Source organism: Tupaia chinensis, unplaced genomic scaffold, assembly GCF_000334495.1.
Source record: "Tupaia chinensis unplaced genomic scaffold, TupChi_1.0 Scaffold000294_5, whole genome shotgun sequence".
NCBI classification, from domain to species: Eukaryota; Metazoa; Chordata; class Mammalia; order Scandentia; family Tupaiidae; genus Tupaia; species Tupaia belangeri.
Genome location: NW_006159782.1, coordinates 548,342 through 568,972, shown reverse-complemented (window position 1 = coordinate 568,972; position 20,631 = coordinate 548,342). Strand labels below are relative to the sequence as shown.

Below are 20,631 nucleotides of genomic sequence, written 5' to 3'. Positions count from 1 at the left end.
ACCCCCCCCCCCCCCCCAGTCAGTCTCCCACTTTGTTTTCTTGCAGGCCCCACACTGCCCTGTACTGTCCAGGGGGCCCAGTCAGTGCTTCCTGATGTGGAACTGAAGTAAATAGCTTGCGGGACCTTCGCCTAAGCAGGGAGAGACTCACGAGGTGGCCTGGACAAGACGGCTGCAGACAGACAGTGAAGTGTTTCCATCCCTGGAAGAGAACACCTCTTCCTTTTTCTCTAAGCATCGAAGGCAGGGTCAATTTGTGGAGATCCTCCTAAGGAGCGTGATGAGCTTCAGACCCCCACATGCACCCACACAGAGAGACAGAGGGGTCTAATGGCCTCTGGCTCTGCCAGACACTGCCCCCAGCTCACCCACAGCCGACCTCAGCACTGCTATCCTTCCACTGGCCTGCTGCAGGGCTGGGGCACAGGAGGGCGGGGCTCAGGCCTCTGGGGTGTAAGAAAGGCAGCAAACAAGCTTCTGGGATACAAAGAGTTGCCCCCCTCCAGGGAGGCACAGGACCACCGGGTTTCATAATGACCCATCCAGGGCTTTGACCCTCCACAGCAAGATCAAAGTCTGACGCAGAGAGAGCAGCTTTAAATGTGCTGCCAGGGAGGCAGGGAGAGTGAATTCCCAGCTGTGTTTCTTCACAGGAGTAAAAGGAAATTCCCCTCCAGGCAAGATTCCCTATGCACAGTGGGATTCCTAATGAGCTGCCACGGCCTTTCTTTCTGTCTTAATTGTTGTGGCTCACTGCATTAAATATGCGCTTTTCAAATCACCAGAGCCAGGCTCTTATTATACACCCCAGCCAGAGTCCAACCCTGTGCCTGGTACAGAAGAGGTGGCCCTAACAGCCAGCTAGGTGTTGGCCACACAGGATCAACATGGGGTGTGGGGAGCTGCGGAGCCACAGGTCCTCATCAAAAAAGATTCTGTTTCCATGGAGATGTCCCTGTAATAAAAGTTTTCCCAGAGCCATCAACAATCCTTTACAGGTTGGGAGGCTGACAGCAAGGCAGAGATGAAGATGCCCAACTGCTCCTCCCTCCACAGAGAGCAGGGACTTATTTCTGTTGATTAGAAAGAAAGTCCTTCAAAGAACGCCTCTCCTGGATATAAAGACACATTGTGGATACGACAGGACTCCTGAGAAGATGGTGGAAAACTCCCAAGCACCCGCCCCTCTTCACAGGGCAGGCAGGCCCCTGGGTCACTGTGACGAGCGTTCGAAACACTGAGATGCCAGGACGCGGTCGGCCTGTGAAGCTGCTTCCTTGCTCCCAGCTCCAAGGAAAGAGCATGTGGTAGCTGGGGCAGTGAGGCCAGCAGCCAAAAGCCCCTGTCCCTCCGGACACGGAGCTGCATCCCTGTCCTGGACATGTAGCCACCAACTTCTGCTACATGGAGAGGTCACCAGCCTCACTGGGAAGGCTACAAAGACAGGATTGAAAACAGAAAGTGACAGAATCCATTGCTGACAGCCCCAGCTAAGAAGGGAGGCCTGCTTCTCAGCAGTGCCGGGTGGAGGCGGGCAAGCCACTGGTAGGGGAGAGGGTGCTCCCACTGCCCTCCCACCAGCACACAAGGCCATACAGATTTTAGCTGGATAAGCCACTCACTTCCCCATCCCACCAGCCGCAGCTCAAGTGCTTAGGGCCATACCTGTCTCTGCGGTATGCGGGAGCACAGCTCTGGGGGATCACCACTGCCACAGGAAGCTCCACTGCACAGGGCTAACTGCCCCTCAGGGTGCACGTGGGACATGCCACCTGACGTTTCTGAACAGAGCCTCCTAGGTGCGGAGCCCGCTTTTTACCCAGCCACCGACCGTGAAAGCCCATTCTCGCAGTATTCCATGTATAAAACTAGCAGCCACCAAAACTTAACACTGGAAATCATCACTTAAAACCATGAAGCTGCAATTAGAAAAGGGAAATGACACATGCTGATGTACTAGGGCTGACACATGAGAACGAGAAGAGGCAAGTGGCGGGCTCCTGAGAGAGAAGGAGTTAACAGCTGTACCACAGAACAGCAAGTCCACGCCCAGGGGGAGCTGCAGCTGAGACATTCAGAGGAAGGCAGAGGCCGGCCAGCTGGACTGAAACCCATGCTCCCACGGACACCTGGAGGTTCTCCACTTCTTGCTCCTGGCTTACCTCTCTGGGCAACAGCGGCCTGGCTCCGAGTTACTCGCACACACGCTTGTGCACATGCGTGCACGTGCACACACACAGAGACACACACGTCTATGAAAACCCGACTGTGCCACCAGCATCAGCCTCTGTACCTTTCTCATTCTTTTTAGCTGCTGCTCCCACAGAAACCTAGGAAAGAGAGAAAGGAAGGGCAAGAGAGGATGTGAAGGAAGAGGGTGTGCGTGAGCACACATCAGGGGAGCTGAAGCAACTTCTGCACCGGGAGTGAGGCACGCAAGGTAAGCCCCGGGATCCTCTCCCTGTCCCCACCAGAGGATTCGACCACACATGCTTCATGCCTCTGGGGCTGCTCGCCCATCTCCACAGCCGTGCCCTCTCCCTGCTGCCTGCCAAGTTCAGGGAACCCAGGTCCAGCCCAGCCCTACAGACAACCTGCCTCCCTCCTGGGAAGCAGGGAGTGCTCAGACAGATTCTCGGTTCTCTTTCCATTTCCTCTCCCTCCAGCCTGACTCCAGGTGTTATGAAGACCAGCAAGGTGAAGGCCTTAGGCCTATCTCATGCTCATAAAGGCCATTGTGAGGAGATGTCCCCTGAAGAAGATGAAGTCTAGAGGCAGGCCTTCTCCCCCACTCACTGGCCAGCACAGAAGTTCTCCCTCCTTTCACATGCAGAACCTGACCCTCGCCATCTCAACAGACAAAACCCAACACACGCCATGACACTGTGACCTGTAGTAAGTATGTACTCTGGTCTTGGCCCCAGTTGCTGCGCAGAGCTCCCCAAACCCTTGTAATTCCCTGAGCAAGAGAACCTTTTGTTCCAACATTTGGTCTCTGACCCTGGTTCCTGAGTAGATCTCCTACTTTCCCTGGGCAACAGGAGTGTCTACTGTTCTAATGCAGTGACTCTTGTTGGGCTCCTGGATGGGGCCTGGTAACCAGAAAGAGCAAACCATAATTAGAAGTATGGAGCTTCAGCCCCATTCTCTGCAAAGGGTAAGGGCTGGAAAGGGGGTTAATAATCAATCATTCCAGGACCAGCAGGTGGCCTGGTGATTAAGGGTGCTGGTCTCCCACATGGCTGACTGTAGTTCAAGTCCTGGACCTGGTGGCATGCTTTCTCACTTCCTCTTTCTCTCTCACTCTATCACTCTCTGATCAAATTAAAATACATACATACATAAAGTTAAATAAAATAATTCTTTAAAAAAAAATTGGGGCCAGCAGGTGGCATGGTGGTTAAAGGTGCTGGACTCCCACATGGCCAACCATGGCCATAATCTTGTACACAGACATTTACTATAAAACCTTAGAACTAATTAACGAATTGAGCAAACTTTTAGGATGCAAGATTAATATACAAAAGTCAATTGTAGGGTGGTGTGGTGGTTAAAGGTGCTGGATTCCCACATGGCAGACAGTGCTTTGAGTCCTGGACCTGGTGGCTTTCTTTCTCACTTTCTCTCTCTTACGCTGTCCCTCTCTGGTCAAATTAAAAAATAAATAAAATAGTTCTTAAAAAAAAAAAAAAAAAGTCAAACAAACTTGCAATAAATAATCCAAATATTAAGAAAAATTCCACTTAACAATAGCAACAGTATTAAAAACAATAAGATACTTAAGAATATATTTAACAAAAGAAGTGTAAAATTTATACTCTTGAGGGGCCGGCAGGTGGCATGGTTAAGGGTGCTGGACACCCACATGGCCAACCGCAGTTCAAGTCCTGGACCTGGCGGCTTGCTTTTTCACTTTCCCCCTCTCTCTTTCTGTCCCTCTCTCGTCAAAATCAAATAAATAAACTAATAAAAATATGAAATAAAATAATTCTTAAGAAATTTTTATGCTCTGGGGCCCAGCAGGTGGCATGGTGGTTAAAGGCACTGGATTCCCACATGGCTGACTCCGGATAGAGTCCTGAACATGTCGGCTTGCTTTCTCACTTTCCCTTTCTCTTGCTGTCTCTATCTGATCAAATTAAAAAAATGATAATAATAACAAATGGAATTAAATAAATATTTTTAAAAAATTTTTACTCTGAAAAGTGCTGAAAACTGTTGAAAAACATAAATGGGGGGCCAGAAGGTGGCATGGTGGTTAAGGTGGCTGGATCCCACATGGCCAACTCAAGTCCTGGACACAACACCTAGAAAAACACATTGGGGGATTAGCAGTTGGGGCAGTGGCTATTTCACTGGACTCCCATGTAGTTGACCAGGGTTCGAATCCCAGACCAGTGGCTTAAACTCATGCTGGGCGTGCGTGCGTGCCCAAGATCCCAAGAGGAGAATGGAGAAGAAGGGATTGTTGTGTGGCCATTCTCCCTGGAGGGTTAATTTCTTGCTTTCTGTCTCAGTCTCTGTCTTTCTGGTGAGCTCACGCTCCCTATAGAAAAATCCTCTCTAAAGAAAAAAAAAAAAAAAAAAAAGAAAACACATTGGGTTTGTGTGCGTGTGAACCCAAAATCCCAAGAGGAAAAAGGAGAGGGGACTGTGGCATGTCCATCCTCCCTGGGGGCTACTTTCTCATTCTCTCTCTCACTCTGTCTCTCTAGTGAGTACATGTGTCCTACAAAAATAATTTTTTTGAGAGGTTTTTGCTACAGGGCGCATGCACTCACCAGAGAGACAGAAAGCAAGAAATCACCCCCTGGGGTGATGGCCACGCCGCAATCCCTTCTCCTCCATTCTCCTCTCAGGATCTTGGGCACACATGCACATGTGCCCGGCATGAGTATAAGCCCCCAGGTCTGGGACTCGAAATGTGGTCGACTACATGGGAGTTCGGCGACATAGCTATTATGCTAACTGCTGGTTCCCCATAGCAAAAAATTTTTAAAAACCCCAAAACTAAAAATTTAAATAGAAGGAAAATCATCCTATGATCATGGACTATAAGACATAATATTGCTAAAATGACAGAATTCCCTAAATCTATCAACTAATTCAAATACAATCGCTATCAAAATTTCAACTGCCTCTTTATTTTGAGAGAGAGATTGATTTTTGTTATAGGGTATGTGTGTATGCCAGAGAAACAGAGACAGAGATAGAAAGTGAGAAATAATCACCCAAGGGAAATGGCCACACCACAATTTCTTTTGGTTCATTCTCCTCTGGGGATTTTGAACACGCATGCCAGGTGCCTGGTATTGAGTTTCAAGTCACCAGGTCTGGGACTTGAATCTCAGTTTTCCACAGTTAACCACTATGCCACCTCCTGGCCCCTCAGCTGCTTTTTTTTTTTACAGAAACAGATAAGCTGTTCCTATTCACATGGAATAGCAAGTGTTCTAGAATAGTTAAAACAATCTTGAAAAAGGGAGCAAAATCAAAGGACTCACACTTCTGAATCACAAAATCTACTATAAAACTACAGTAATCAATACAGTATGGCACTGGAGCGAGGCCAGAAATACATCCATGGTCAATTGATTTTCAACAAAGGCAAGGTGCCAAGATCATGCAATGAAGAAAAAACAGTCATTTCCACAACCGGTACTAGATAGAATGAATCTGGCCACTTACTTCATACATCTCATACAAAAATTGACTCAAAAGGAACCAAAGACCTTAACACAAGCACTAAAACTGTAAAACTCTTGGAAGAAAACAGAGGTATAAATCTTCATGACTTGAGATTAGGCAATGGTTTCTTTGATATGACATCAAAAGCATAATGAACAAAAATACAGGTAACTTCATCAACATTAAAAACTTTGGTGCTCTGCAAGTTTCATAAGAAGTAGAAAGGTAGGCCCAGTCATGGTAGTGTGTGTTGGACACCGCTACTCAACAGGCTGAGACCACATGGAGGCCCAGGTCTGATTCCTTGTCCACCTAAAAGCAGGGTATGGTGGTATGTGCCTGTAGTTCCAGCTATCTGGGAGGCCGAGACAGGAGGATTGCAGCATAGTGAGACCCTTCCTGAAAATATAAACAACCGGGACCAGCAGTTTGCAAGCCCTATGTTGCTGAACTCCCATGTAGTTGACCGCAGTTTGGGTCCTGGACCTGGTGGCTTAAATTCACACCAGGCACATGTACATGCGTGCCCAAGATTCCAAGAGGAGACTGGAGGAGAAGAGATTGTGGCATGGCCATACCCCCCTCCGGAGGGGGTGATTTCTCGCTTTCTATCTCTGTTTCTCTCTTTCTGGTGAGTGCATGCGCCCTACAGCAAAACCCTCTCAAAAACAAACAAAAACAACTATAAAAGTGAAATATTTGCAAATCATGAGTATCCAGACTTGTATCCAGAAGTACAAATAATTTTTAAAACTCAACAAAAAGACAACCAAACTTGACAATGTACAAAATATTTGAATAAACATTTCTTCAGAGAAGATATACAAATGGCCAAATAAACACATGAAAAGATGTTCAACATCAACTATGGGAAAATACAAATTAAAACCACAGTGAGATACTACTTTACACTCACCAGGATGGCAGAGTAAAAAAAAAAAAAAAAAAAAAAAAAAGACAGTAACAAGCTCCAATGAGGATCTGGAGAAATCTGAACGCTCATACATTGCTGTGAGTATGTGAGTATAAAGTGTGGCAGCCTGGCAGTAGCCAGGAAAGTAGCCTGGCAGTTCCTCAAAGGTTAGACACAGAGCACTACATGACTAGCAATTCTACTTCTAGGTGTATACTCCCAAGAGAACTAAAGACACATGTCCATACAAAGACCTTCATGCAAATGTTCTATAGCAGCACTATTCATAAGTCAGTAAGTGAAAATAACCCAAATTCCATCAACTGATAAATGGATAAATAAAACATGGTATATCTTTTATAATAAAATATCATTTACTAATATAAATGACATCCTGAAGCATGCTGCAACATGGATGAGCCTTATGGCTCATATTACATGATTACATTTATGTGTAATGTCCAGAATGGGCAAACCTATCGAGAAAGAAAGCAGATGAGTGGTTGCCAGGGGCTGTCTGGGGGCAGGGAAGGGAGGGAGTGGCTGCTAATAGGAGTTTTTCACAAGATGATGAAAATGTTCTAAAATCTACTGTGGTGATGGCTGCACAACTATGACTACAGGGAAAACCACTGACTTGTACACTTAAATATCTGAATGATGTGAATTAGATGAATGAAACGTACTAAAAATAATATGCCATTTACTCCTTTGCATTATACTCTCTTCATGCCTTTACAATTGACACATGTATCAGGGTTGAGAGAGACTAAAAGAACTGTGGGTCTGTGGTTCCATCTTACCTGCGTCAATGGCACACGGGTAATGGTATCGGAAGGAGCAGCCTTTGTTGTAGCAGCCCAAGGTGGCACCTGCCTCCTGGCAGTGGGAACATTTCTGAAAGCAAGGAAAAAGTCAGGCATGTCAGTATCCAAGATTCACCCCTCTCCTCCAGGCCTTTCCTAGTTAGACCTCAGCACGTGTCTCTGTGGTTGGAGGAGTCTGCGGTGGCCAGAGAGCCTGGTGAATTTCTAACCGCGACTCACTGACCACACCATGGGAAAGGATCCAGCAATAATGTTTTGAACCAGGACTCACAAATGTTCTCAAATCAAATGGAACACCCCAGTGGGGCAGAAAAGCAATCCTGCTGTGTGTGGTGGACACACCAGGAGGGCCCCCTGGCCCCACTCTATCAGGCATTTTCCCTGCTGCTTTTGAGAGCTGTGGATCTTGCCTGTTTATTTCTGCTGGAAATCTGGGGTAGCAGGAGAAGGTAAGGTAGTAGAGTTATGTAAGTCAAATTTAGTGTCTAGTTCTTCTGTTTGTAAGATTTTATTTTTATTTCTAATCTACTTATCCCAAATGCCCAATACAAGTATACTTCCCTTTTTAGAAAATATGGGCTCCTGTGTGCAAATAGTATTTTTATACCCAAATTCTATTTTAAATGCATTAGGAAACCTGCCATGAATTTCTGGCTAAGTGAGACATTATTCTGTAATTGAATGCTCCTCCTTATATGGTCAGGTTTGCTTAAAGTGGGGCACATCTCTGTCATCTTGTGGTGTGGCCGCTGTGAGTGTGCATCCAGTCAGCAGAAGAAGTTTGTGTCCTCTCAGCAAATTCAACCACATGTGGCCTTCCTGAGGAAGGGTGCTGACTCCTCAGGTGGCCAAGGCCCGCCCAGATGCGGCTCACAGAAGACACAGATGCTCATGCTTTCTCCTGTGAAAGGTAAACAAATGCTCCCGATGCAGTCACACTTCAGCTGGCTCAAGCCCCCCAACAGGCTGACAATGGTGAACCACACCAAAGCACCTACAGTGATGCCACCCAGGCACTCGTGATGCTAAGATGGCTTCAACGACGGACTGAATTAAGTCATTCAGTCCCCCGGACTGGCCTACCTGTGTGCCCCACTCTGCAGAGAGGCCTGAGGTATCGAAGGGCAAGACTCCTCTTCCATGTCAGAGCTGAGATTCAGGCTAACCACCCCTGGTATCCTCCAGGAGAAATGGGGCAGGAGCAGGGCTGAAAGACCAGACCTTCACGAGCTCCGTTCTCCTCTCAGAAGACCGAGATCCTTCTGGTGCTGAAAACCAGTGAACCTGTGCCACGTGCCCTCACACCCTTGCCAAAAAAGCAGATACTTGGCTTGGGGTAAACCAAGGGCTGTTAATAGCGTTTCTGGCAGCCTTAGACTTTGACCGATTTCTGTCAGTGCCACGGAGCACCTTCAGAAAAAAGAAAGACTTACTATCAACGCGAGGGCATGAAGTGTGGTTGACCCACAGCCATTCCTGGGCTCCCCTCTCTTACTAAAGGAGCCCCGAACATTCAGCTGTCCAGATGGCTTCTGCTTCTGGGGGTGAGTCTCAGTCAGCACTCACCATTTAGGAATGGGTGTGTCAAGCACTCCTGGTAGGGAAGTCTGCAGAGGAGGTGTTGTGGAGTTTCACCCTTTTAAGAAGGGACAAGGAAGAACAGGTCATCACCTCACTCAGCCTATGAGGTCAGACAGCGGGATCTGTGGCAGCTGTCTCATCACTGTGAGGGGGTAGCTCTGAAGACAAACCCAATTTGTGGAGGAGAGCAGAGTGATAATACAGAGACCCACCACAACACTGTTGGGCACTAAATAAACCAACTTCAGGACCACCCTACCAGGTGGTGCTGATAACCAGTGAGTGTGTCAAACCTGTCACAGGAGAGGACACATTAAAAACCCTCTACTTTCTCCATTAATTTTATGATTTGCTGTCAAAATACCCTGTTATAGGAAGAGAACTACTATTTGAGGCACTGCTGTGTAAGGGTTAACTGCATGGGCCCTGGAACTAAGTAACTGCTAGTAAGTGACTGCACCACTTTCTGGTTAAGCCCTCTGAGCCAAATTCCTAATCTTTGTTTCCCCAACCCATGAGCAGGGGACTAGTAAAAACACGTTTGCACCTCAGAGAAATGCTGTGAGGGATGAATGCATTAATCCCGGCTCAGAACAGTGGCTGGATCAAAGGCATGGGAAGAGTGACCCAAGGTAACCAGGTGCTGGCTCCACACTGGACACTCTACAGACCATCTCATGAAAAGCTACCCACAGGGCAGGCCTTGTCCCCTCCCCAGTTTATAGACTAGAAGAGAAGACTAGATCTTGGTTCTGAACAATGTCTGTTTCCTTCCTACCTCAATACCCAGTTCTCTGTACCCTGCAGGTTTGCTCAAAGCTCCCGACTCTGCTCGAAGACCACTCATCCCAGCTTTTTCACACACAGATAAAATGATGCCTGTTTCTTTCCATAAAAAGCACCATTAATTGACCATGTTGCACTCAAAGGGGGAAGACCCTGCAAGTATATTAGGGCCTTAAGAGTTCAGCTCTTAAAGAGTTTATGTCAGTGGTTTTCACAGTCTGGCTCTCTGAGGATGCCCATCCAAATCCCCAGAAACAGCGGCCTTAAATGACAAAGGAACTTGGCAGATGAGAGCAGGAGGTCGAGGACTGGGAGATGGGACTGTGTGCTAGATCATCCAGCTGAGCCCACTCTAATCACTGGGGCCATACAAGCTCAGAACCTCACCTAGAGAGTCACAGGGAGAGGTGTGGGTGGAGCAGGTCAGAGACTTGATGCTCTAGCTTTGAAACTGGAGAAGGCAATGGGAATGAATTCCTCCCTAGAGTGTCCACAAAGGGACAGAGCCCAGCCGACACCTCAGTGCTGGCCCAGCAAGTCGGGTGTGTGGGACCCTAACCTACAGAACTGCAAGTAGATGGCAACACAAGTCTGGGTGACGTGTTTGGCAATGACAACTGTAGCAAGGAAAACTTGTACGTGCAGGTTTTCGGAGATTCTCATAGTAAGAGAAGTGACTGTTCATTTTCTCTTTTACAGTTTTTCAGAGTGACAAATTCCTCCCTCATGGAAACACCTGTAGTTTCACTCTCTTTAATCAGGCACATTTTGGCATCATGAGATCAGTGAAGAGGGATGGTTCTGTCTTCAACGTCCCTTCGAAAGAAGAAACAAGCTAAAGCAAAGTGACCTGAGGACGATCACATAGCTAGGAAGTAATAGAACCCAGTCTTTTCCTTTCTGAACCAAAGTTCAACATTATTCATACCATACCACTGCCTTCTAGTCCCTTAATTCATTCACTATCCAATATTTGAAAACTATTTCCTAGTGCCAGGTGCTAAAGATAGTGTTTATAAAGACTTATCTCTATAATACCTTCCATATCTCTTCTCATCTTTCACCCCCAAAATCAACACCCAGGCTCTTGCCATTTCCAATTAAGAGTTCTAGTTTTTACTTTTTACCTAAAGAAACAAAATGTATTATCATTCTCCTTACTGCATTTAATAAAGTCACGGTGCACCTCATTGTGCTTTGTTTTTGACTACACTGTTACAGCAAGTTTAATACTTGTTGCTAGGAGACATAAATCCACACAATACTCCTTTCCTTGCCAATGAGACACAATGGAGGCTTTAAGATTGGTTTCTAAATCAAGACATGTTTTATGTTTTTCAAATAAGCAATGGCCTAAACTTCTGATGACAAGTGGGTTTTCTTTTCTTTTTTTTTTTTTGAAGAGAGATTTTTGCTATAGGGCGTGTGTGCTGGTTGGAGAGAAGACAGAAGCAAGAAATCAACTCCCACGGGGGACAGCCACATTGCAATCCCTTCTCCTCCATTCTCCTCTTGGGATCTTGGACACACCCACACCCACATCCACGCCCACACACCCAGCTTGAGTTTTAAGCCACCAGGTCCAGGACTTGAACCGCAGTCGACTACGCAGGAGTCCAGTGATGTAACCATTATGCAATTTGCTGGTCCCAACAAATGACCTTTTAATAGCATAATTTTCATTCACTGTGGAGGGAAGAAAAGCTGTTTTTTTAAAAGTCTGTGTTAGAGAGCGAGTGTACTATCTCACGAGAAAGAGAGGGAAAGCCAGAAACCAGTCGCCAACCCCCAGGTGGGATAAAATGGCCACACCACAATCCCTTCATCTGCATTCTCCTCTCAGGATTTTGGGCATGCATGCACACACGAACCATCGTCACCCATGTGGGAGTCCAATGCCTTTACCGTACCACCTGATGTGATCCCTGAATGAAAGTTTTATTTTAAGCAACTCTGATAAGAACCCTAAATTTCTTTTTTCTTTTTTTGGGAGAAGTTTTTACTACAGGGAGCACGCGCTTGCCAGAAAGACAGAAAGACAGAGAAGGAAATTGAGAAGTCACTCCCTGGGGGGATGGCCATGCCACAATCCCTTCTCTTCCATTCTCCTTTCGGGATCTTGAGCACACATGCACACATGCCCGGCGTGAGTTTAAGTCAAACCGGTCGACTACATGGGAGTCCAGCAACATAGCCATTAAGCTAACTGCTGGTCCCAGAACCCTACATTTCTTGATGCTGTAATCTTGGAAATAAATTAAAAAATGGAAGGGCAGGACAGTGGCGCAGGCTGATCCACACAGCAAGGTTCCAGGAGCTTAACTGGAAACCTCTCTGTGTATACTGGGCATGTGTATGTCCACAATCTGGAGCTGGCTGAAACTGGAGGGACTGGAGCATCAAGACTCTCTGGGGTTGTGGTCTGTCTCACTCATGGGAAAACAGAGTGGCCAGGCACCCACTCTGACCCTTTCACCAGCCTTTGTCACTGTCTCAGGGGCAGGCCTTGCCGACTTGAGGTGGCAAACCACAGGGGCTGAATCAACTAAGAGCCCTTTAATCTTCCTATGTGTACAGCTCTAAGGGAGGATTCTGTAGGCTTCTTCATTCACAGAACGGCTCTGTCCTATGAGAGGAAACAGCAACCTGAATAATCACTGCGTTTAATGAGCATCTTGGAGCAGCCGCAGAGCACCCAAGCATTTGGGTCAGAGTATTATTAGCACATGGATGATGACTATTCTGTCTTAGCCTTGCAGATCACACACACTGCCACTATGTTCTGGATAGTGTTATTCAGTGCTGCATACACTTCTGCTCATGCTTGCAGTATTTACTTATTTACATGTCCACTTCCCCTAACGGTGAGAGCTACGCCTGCGTCCTCGGGGCCTGGCACACAGAGGACACTGTTAATGCAGGCTGATGGATCTGACAGCTTGCAGAAAACTAATGAGGCTACTCTTCAACTGGAGTTAAAAAGCTGATGCTGGTAGAGTTTGCAGAATGTGGAACAAGGTATGTGTTCATTTTTGGCCACCAGAAAGAGGCTTTTTCCTTTTAGTTGTGCCTCCTGTATTTAGGACAGTAGCCTCTGCTGCCTTGGAGATGTGGCTGTGCCAAGGTCTACGTACAGGGAGCTTACCTGTAAGGCTCTGGGAGCATCTTTCTTTGATGCATCCTACCAATTTTCTTCCAAGGGCACTTCAAGGCACCAGCCAAAGCAATACCTCTCAAACCCTACACACTTCGGTCCTTGCTTCCCTAGAGCTAGACAATCTCCAATGTTTCCTCACTAAAGTTCATGAGGCTGGCTGGAGTGCTTGGTCACCCTCACAAAAAAATACGGCTCTGGTTCTGGCATTTGGAACACCATCCACAGCCAGCCCTGGAGGGCCAGAGGCCCAGTTCTCCCCAGTTCACTCCCTCAGTGCTAGGACAGGCGCAGTGCATGGACTTAAAAGTTGCACTTACAGGCTGTGCACCTAAGACAAAAGTCCCAGGTGTGACTGGCCTTTCAGAATAAACATGGTGAGTCTAATGTGAATATGATCCAGGTGTGATGCAGCCCAGGGCTTGTGGAAAAAGAAGAGAGGGTGAAAAAAAGCCTGAAGTTGCCACATTGAGTGTATTATCTATCAAACAGGAACAATGGTATTTGCTTTGCTTTTCTCATAGAGTTGTTGGGTAAACTAAGTGTGAGAACTGTTTATAAACTGGGAAGTTATATAATTTGTTAGGACTCATGAAATGTATCATCTGTGAGTGCCATATTCTTGGCGGTTACTAATATCAAAGTCAGATACAATACATTCCCAGCAGAGTCTATTAAATTAAGACAAATGGGGCCAGCAGGTGGCGAAGTGGTTAAGGTGTTGGACACCCACATGGCCGACTGCAGTCTGAGTCTCAGATTTGGCAGCTTACTTTCTCACTTTCTCTCTCTCTTTGGAAAAAAATACGGCTCTGGTTCTGGCATTTGGAACACCATCCACAGCCAGCCCTGGAGGGCCAGAGGCCCAGTTCTCCCCAGTTCACTCCCTCAGTGCTAGGACAGGCGCAGTGCATGGACTTAAAAGTTGCACTTACAGGCTGTGCACCTAAGACAAAAGTCCCAGGTGTGACTGGCCTTTCAGAATAAACATGGTGAGTCTAATGTGAATATGATCCAGGTGTGATGCAGCCCAGGGCTTGTGGAAAAAGAAGAGAGGGTGAAAAAAAGCCTGAAGTTGCCACATTGAGTGTATTATCTATCAAACAGGAACAATGGTATTTGCTTTGCTTTTCTCATAGAGTTGTTGGGTAAACTAAGTGTGAGAACTGTTTATAAACTGGGAAGTTATATAATTTGTTAGGACTCATGAAATGTATCATCTGTGAGTGCCATATTCTTGGCGGTTACTAATATCAAAGTCAGATACAATACATTCCCAGCAGAGTCTATTAAATTAAGACAAATGGGGCCAGCAGGTGGCGAAGTGGTTAAGGTGTTGGACACCCACATGGCCGACTGCAGTCTGAGTCTCAGATTTGGCAGCTTACTTTCTCACTTTCTCTCTCTCTTTGGTGAGTACATGTACCCTATGGCAAATTAAAAATAATAATAAATACAAATTAAAAAAATTAAGACAAACTAAGTACTTTTGGGAACTCTCTGTTTTTCCTAAAATACTCAGGGTGGGCTTGGGTACCTGCTGTCAGTCTTTTGTATGTCTAGCTGCTGTGTGTATGAGGGGTTTCAAAACATCCATGGGAAATATTATAAATCCTGATTTTTTTGCACCAAAATAAACTTACACTTTAATTCCATCTTTTCATGAACTTCTAAAAGTCTCCTCATGTATGCCAGCATTTCACCTGAGGGTGTGGCTGCTTGGCTCTTGGCTAACCCTCCTAGCTACTGCGCTTACTCTTTGACAGTACTTTTGCTGTATTGCTTCTCGCAGTCCTTCTACACTTGACCAATACAGATTAGTGGGAACTATTTTCAAAGTTTCTGAAGCATTCTGCATGGGAAGGAAATGTGTTAATTAAATCAAATTGAGACTATAACTACATATGACCACATAAAAGTTAAAAACTAGAGGACTGGGGCCGGCAGGTGGTATGGTGGTTAAGGACACTGGACTCCCACAAGACCACCACAGTTTGAGTCCTGGACCTGGTGGCTTGATTTCTCACTTTCCCTTTCTCTTTGTCTCTCTCTGGTCAAATAGAAAAACAAGAATAATAGATGAATAAATAAATATATTTTTTTAAAAAAAGAGTAGCAGGACTTCAAAAACAGTGAAAACTACCCCAAAAAAGGACTCTGAATGCCACGATTCAAGTGTGTCCCTAACATATTCATGTGTTGAGATTTGGTTCCCAGTGTCCTGGTATTAAGAGGAAACTTAATCTCACTATGGGATTAAGAGGTGTAGTCTTTGGGAGGTCATTAAGGTGCGTATTCTGTGACTCACTGCTGGTGGCTTTTAAGTAGAGACCTGAGCACATGGACACAGACACACATGCTGCTGCCTCTGGACACGTGATGCCCCCACCAGATGTAGCATGTAGATTCACTGGACTGCAGCCCATGAACCACCAAAATGTGAGCTGAACAAACCTCTGTTCTTATAAATCATCCAGTTTTAGGTATGTGGTTATTAAGCAACAGAGAATTGAGCACAAGAATGAGAAAAGGTGCCCTGCAGGCTCACCTACAGTGCTCTCAGGCACTGCTGTGTTAGGCTGAGGTAGACCTGGGCACCCACGACTCCTGTGCCATCCACACAGTCACCTGAAACATGCTCCTAGCCACAGCTCTCCCTCACTCACAATAGCACAGTCTAGAATAATCTGCAGTGATTGCACTGCTACTAAACCCCTGCTGCCATGTGGTTCAGAGGGACAGAAGATGGTACAGCTCCTTGCAACATATTTAGAGACCGTGGCTCACCTCTGCTTCCTGGGACAGTCATCTGCTCCTTGTCAAAACTGAGCAGAGGAAAAGACACTTGCATAAATTTCTCTAATCGGATCATTTTGCAAATATCAAACTATCTGGAATAAAAGCACCCATTTAGATCCCCTTTCTCCTCCCATAAAACCCCTGATCAAAAAGTGGTCATGCTGCTGAGCCGAGAGGTATGTGTTTCTCTGGGACAGCCTTCGGGCCACTGATAAACCTGCAGTCTCTCTGGGTGAGTGGGGGCTGGCCCAGGAAGCGGTGCAAAGTGCGGACAGCATGACCAAGGGCAACATCTCTGAGAGCAGAGGTGCGGGCAGCACCTCTCAGCTATATTCCTGACTTGCTTTGACCCACAAGGAAAGCCGATTCCTGGAATTCCCTTGTCTCTGTGCCACAGGTAGGACCATGGTCTGTGGTTTACAACAAAAGTCAGGATGCTCTGAATCAGGTTAGAAGGCTTTTTTCCTTCATTAACAATGTCCCTCCTTGTATTTCATCTGCCAAACAGCCCTGCCAAACAGACAGTACCAAAATTTGGCCACAACCTTGCGCAGAGGAAGATTATATTTAGAATACACACAACTTTGGGGACCAGCAGGTGGTGTGGTGGTTAAGGCTGCTGGACTCCCCACATGGCTGACCACGGTTCAAATCCTGGACCTGGCAGCTTACTTTCTCACTTTCTCTCTCTCTCTGGTCAACCTCAAAAAATAAAATAATGATAATGAATAATAAAAAAAAAACACAAAAACTCACACACACACACAAAAAGAATACACAGAGCTTTTTTTTTTTTTTGGAGAGGTTTTTTCGCTATAGGGCGCGTGCGCTTGCCAGACAGACAGAGAGAGACATAGAGACAGAAAGCGAGAAACCATCCCCCAGAGGGGATGGTCACGCCACAATCCCTTCCCTTCTCCTCCATTCTCCTCTCGGGATCTTGGGCATGCATGCACACGCGCCTGGCGTGAGTTTTTAAGCCACTGGGTCCGGGATGCGAACTGCGGTCGACTACGTGGGAGTCCAGCGACATAGCCATTTCGCTAACTGCTGGTTCCCAAAATACACACAGCTTTATGCAACATTTTATGTTCATTTATCATTCAACAGATAATTTAAAGTTACTAGATCTGAGATGCAGCTGGGGAAGAATGTCATTCCTCTAGAAGATTCTACTACACCTCCTCTTCTGTTGCTGCTGCTCTATGAGTCCAGGTTTCCACGTTAGGCCTGTTGGAAGTATGGTACATCACTACACCATCCTCAGACATAAAGATATACCACTGGCCTAATCATGAAACACATGCTATTCTACTGAATGTAAAGAAAGCACTTTGACTTCCTAATGAGCTGTTCTTTGGGATTTTATAAATACATATATATATATATATATATATAATATATGCCAGAGGGCTCATGTTTGTACAGGAGGATGGGGGCTGGGGAGGGATGGGGAAGAGAGACAGAGAGAAGAAGAAAGACTGACTCCCCATGAGGTGTGGCCACGCTGCAATCCGTTCCAATTCTCCATTCTGTCAGGATTCTGGGCATGTGCCTGGCATGTTTTCAAGCTGCTGGGGTCAGGATTTGAACTGTGGTCAGCCACACAGAATCTGGCTTCCTATGCAGAGTGTTATGGGGCTGACCCTGATACTTTTGCCTTTTTTTTTTTTTTTTTAAAGAATTACTTTGTTTTACTTACTTTATTTATTTTAATTTGAGCGGAAAGGGACCAAGTGGTAGGGGGAATGGGAAAGCAAGCTGCCAGGTCTGGAACTCGAACCGCAGTTGGCCAAGTGGGAGTCCAGCACCCTTAACCACCTCGCCACCTGCTGGCCCCAGATTTCTGCCTTATTAACAGGTTGATTCCGATTCCACACATTAAACTATTATGTCCAGAAAGTGGAAACATGGGTTGGAGAAAAACTAATAAGAACTTATCTATCAGTCTTATCTTCTCAGTTGTTTCCTCACTCATTTAGCACATGGGTTTCCTTATCAGTTTTAACAGACTGATCAAAGTACCTTTATTCGTGGTGATTTCTTCTTTGAAACTAAGTTTCCTTATGAGTTGATGGTATTAACTTCAGATGTGTAATATTTTTTTTTTTAATTTATCCAACAAACTTTTATTGCACACCTCTGGGCAGGGGCTGGAATGGGGGACCCATGTGCACCAAGTACCTGCACTCAAGCAGCACACAGACCCATCCAGGTCAAAGCAAACCCTCAACTGTGACAGAGGAAGTGCTGGTTGAGCTTTGATGAATGAAAGCAACCCAGGGATGGGATAATGTCTAGGGCAGAGGGAGCAAACTGCCTTGTGGAGGGGCAAGCACGCAGGGGATAGGGGACTGACAAGCACGATACTGAAAGGGTGGAAAGCCAAGCGACGCACAGGAACATGAGGGCAACAATGGCCGGGTTAGGGCTGGTGGGGAAGTCTGGGTATGGCAGCGGAAACGCCACAAGCGGCTGCATTAGACACCACAGATCTGACGACAACCAACAGCCCTGGGTCTAAGATGAGCCATGGTGAGACCAGGTGTCTGTCCGATGATACACATAGGCACGGTGGAAGGGGAGCCCTTCGGCATCGGGGCATTGGGATTGAGGTGAGCACATGTGCGGCACCTGTTCCAAATGTGACTCTCTTAGAACATTCCATTTATAGAACAGAATATTTTGAGCTCAGAGCAAAATCTCAACTGGAGTGGTCAGAAGTGAGCTTAATTTCAAATACTTCCTTTTTTTTTTTTTTTTGGAGAGGTTTTTGCTATAGGGCACGTGCGCTCGCCAGACAGAGAGAGAGACACATAGAGGCAGAAAGCGAGAAATCACCCCCCAGGGGGGATGGCCACGCCACAATCCCTTCTCCTCCATTCTCCTCTCGGGATCTTGGGCACGCACGCACACGTGCCCGGCGTGAGTTTCAAGCCACCGGGTCCGGGACGCAAACCGCGGTCGACTACGTGGGAGTCCAGCGCCATAGCCATTACGCTAACTGCTGGTTCCCAATTTCAAATACTTTCTGGGTAACTAAAGATATAGCAGAAATCCTTTATGGAACAAAGTCTACCTTTTGCCGTAGTAAATAAGCCCATATTTTGAATTAAACTGATTATTTCCTACTGTCTCAGAGTAATGATCCTATAATAAGAACACTGCTGTAAGACATTAGAAAGAGACTAGGCTTTATCAAAGTGACCTCCGGATACGACTTAGAACTTGCTTTTTAAAATAAATCTCTGCTAGCAGGCTTTTTTCCATATCATTTCATTTCTCCTAAAGTAGAGGGCAAGGAACAAAGGCCACATTAAAGTACTCTAGTTAGTTAACTGATATTTCCTGTATGTGCCTTCCTAATATTTGGTAGGACATCTGTCTTGTTTCCTATTTCAAACATAGAAGATCTAAAAACAGACAACATGGAATGAGAAAAATGGAGAGAAAATGGGTAGAAGGGGGTTCTTGGGAGCTGAGGGCTCAATTTTCTCCACAGTAAAATAAGGATAATATACAACTAGAGGGAAAAAGGGAGGTGAAAGAACCTTCTGTTATTTAATGATACTGATGAGGGTTAAAAATCAAACAAACACCGGGACCAGCAGTTGGTGTAATGGCTATGTCGCTGGACTCCCATGTAGTTGACTGCTGTTTTGAGTTCCGGACCCAGTGGCTTAAACCCATGCCAGGCGTGTGTGCATGCGTGCCCAAGATCCCGAGAGGAGAATGGAGGAGAAGGGATTGTGGCATGTCCATCCCCTCTGGGGGATGATTTCTCGCTTTCTGTCTCTCTGTCTGTCTGTCTTTCTGGTGAGCGCATGCTCCCTATAGCAAAAACCTCTCTAAAAAAAAAAAAAAACAACCACACACCTGAACAGGGCCTGCCTGGTAGTGCAGTGGTGAGGCACTATGCATTTGGAGCTGGATCCCACATGATCAATAAAAAATAAATAGAAACAACCCAAAAAACCTTTAGAAAACAGACAAAAAAACAAAACAATGAGGGACCAGCAGCTGGCGTAATGGCTATGTCACTGGACTCCCGTGGCTCGAGTCCCAGACCCAGTGGCTTAGACTCACGCTGGGTGTGTGTGCGTGCATGCCCAAGATTCCAATAGAAGAATGGAGGAGAAGGGACTGTGGTGTTGCTACAGTCCACCCCCACCCCGGGGTGGGATTTCTCACTCTCTTTCTGTCTCCTGGCAAGTGCATGTGCCCTATAGCAAAAATCTCTCTAAAAAAACCCCCCCATAAACAAAACAAAACAAACAACAACAAAACAGAAGGGGGAAAAAAAGTACTGGTAGCAAGCCCTCGTGTTATTATGTTGTTGCTCTCCACTCCTATGTGGAAGAGATGGTTCCAGAAACTACAAGAGACCCTTGGGCTCATCTGCAAGGCCACGGGAGCTGGAGACCAGGCAGCAGCACAGACATTTGGGGAGAACCAGCATTTTTTTTTTTTGAAAGAGAGTTTTTTGCTATAGGGCACGTGCGCTCGCCAGACAGAGAGAGACAAACAGAAAGCGAGAAATCACCCCCCAGGGGGGATGGCCACGCTGCAATCCTCTTCTCCTCCATTCTCCTCTCAGGACCTTAGGCACGCACGCACATGTGCCCGGCCTGAGTTTAAGCCACCAGGTCTGAGACTCGAACCACAGTCGACTACATGGTAGTCCAGTGACATAGCCATTACGCTAACTGCTGGTCCCTGGGAGAACCAGCTTTTTTTTTTTAATTTAATTTTTTTATTTTTTATTTATTTATTTATTTTTTTTGGGAGAGATTTTCACTGTAGGGCGCGAGCGCTAGCCAGACAGACAGAGAGAGATATAGAGACAGAAAGCGAGAAATCACCACCCAGGGGGGATGGTCACG

At 46.2% G+C, this 20,631-nt stretch overlaps 1 protein-coding gene and 1 long non-coding RNA gene across 6 annotated transcripts in view; one reads left to right on the top strand and one right to left on the bottom strand.

Annotated features, from left to right (window-relative positions):
* The window catches only part of LOC102486167 (uncharacterized), a 9,731-nt gene extending 1,532 nt beyond the window's left edge, over positions 1 to 8,199 (top strand). Inside the window, exons 2-4 of one of the 2 annotated variants that reach the window (XR_334860.3) lie at positions 2,312 to 2,440; positions 2,667 to 2,895; positions 8,132 to 8,199. This is a non-coding gene — a long non-coding RNA (uncharacterized LOC102486167). Of the gene's footprint in view, positions 1 to 2,311; positions 2,441 to 2,666; positions 2,974 to 8,131 lie in introns of those variants that run through there. The other variant, XR_003549726.1, reaches the window with a different exon arrangement.
* TCF20 (transcription factor 20) overlaps positions 1 to 20,631 on the bottom strand; it is a 58,517-nt gene that overhangs the window by 7,242 nt on the left and 30,644 nt on the right. For all 4 annotated transcript variants that reach the window (XM_006150700.3, XM_006150701.3, XM_006150698.3 and 1 more), the window contains exon 2: positions 7,405 to 7,498. In XM_006150700.3, the coding sequence (XP_006150762.1) occupies positions 7,405 to 7,498 (94 nt within the window). The remainder of the gene's footprint in view (positions 1 to 7,404; positions 7,499 to 20,631) is intronic.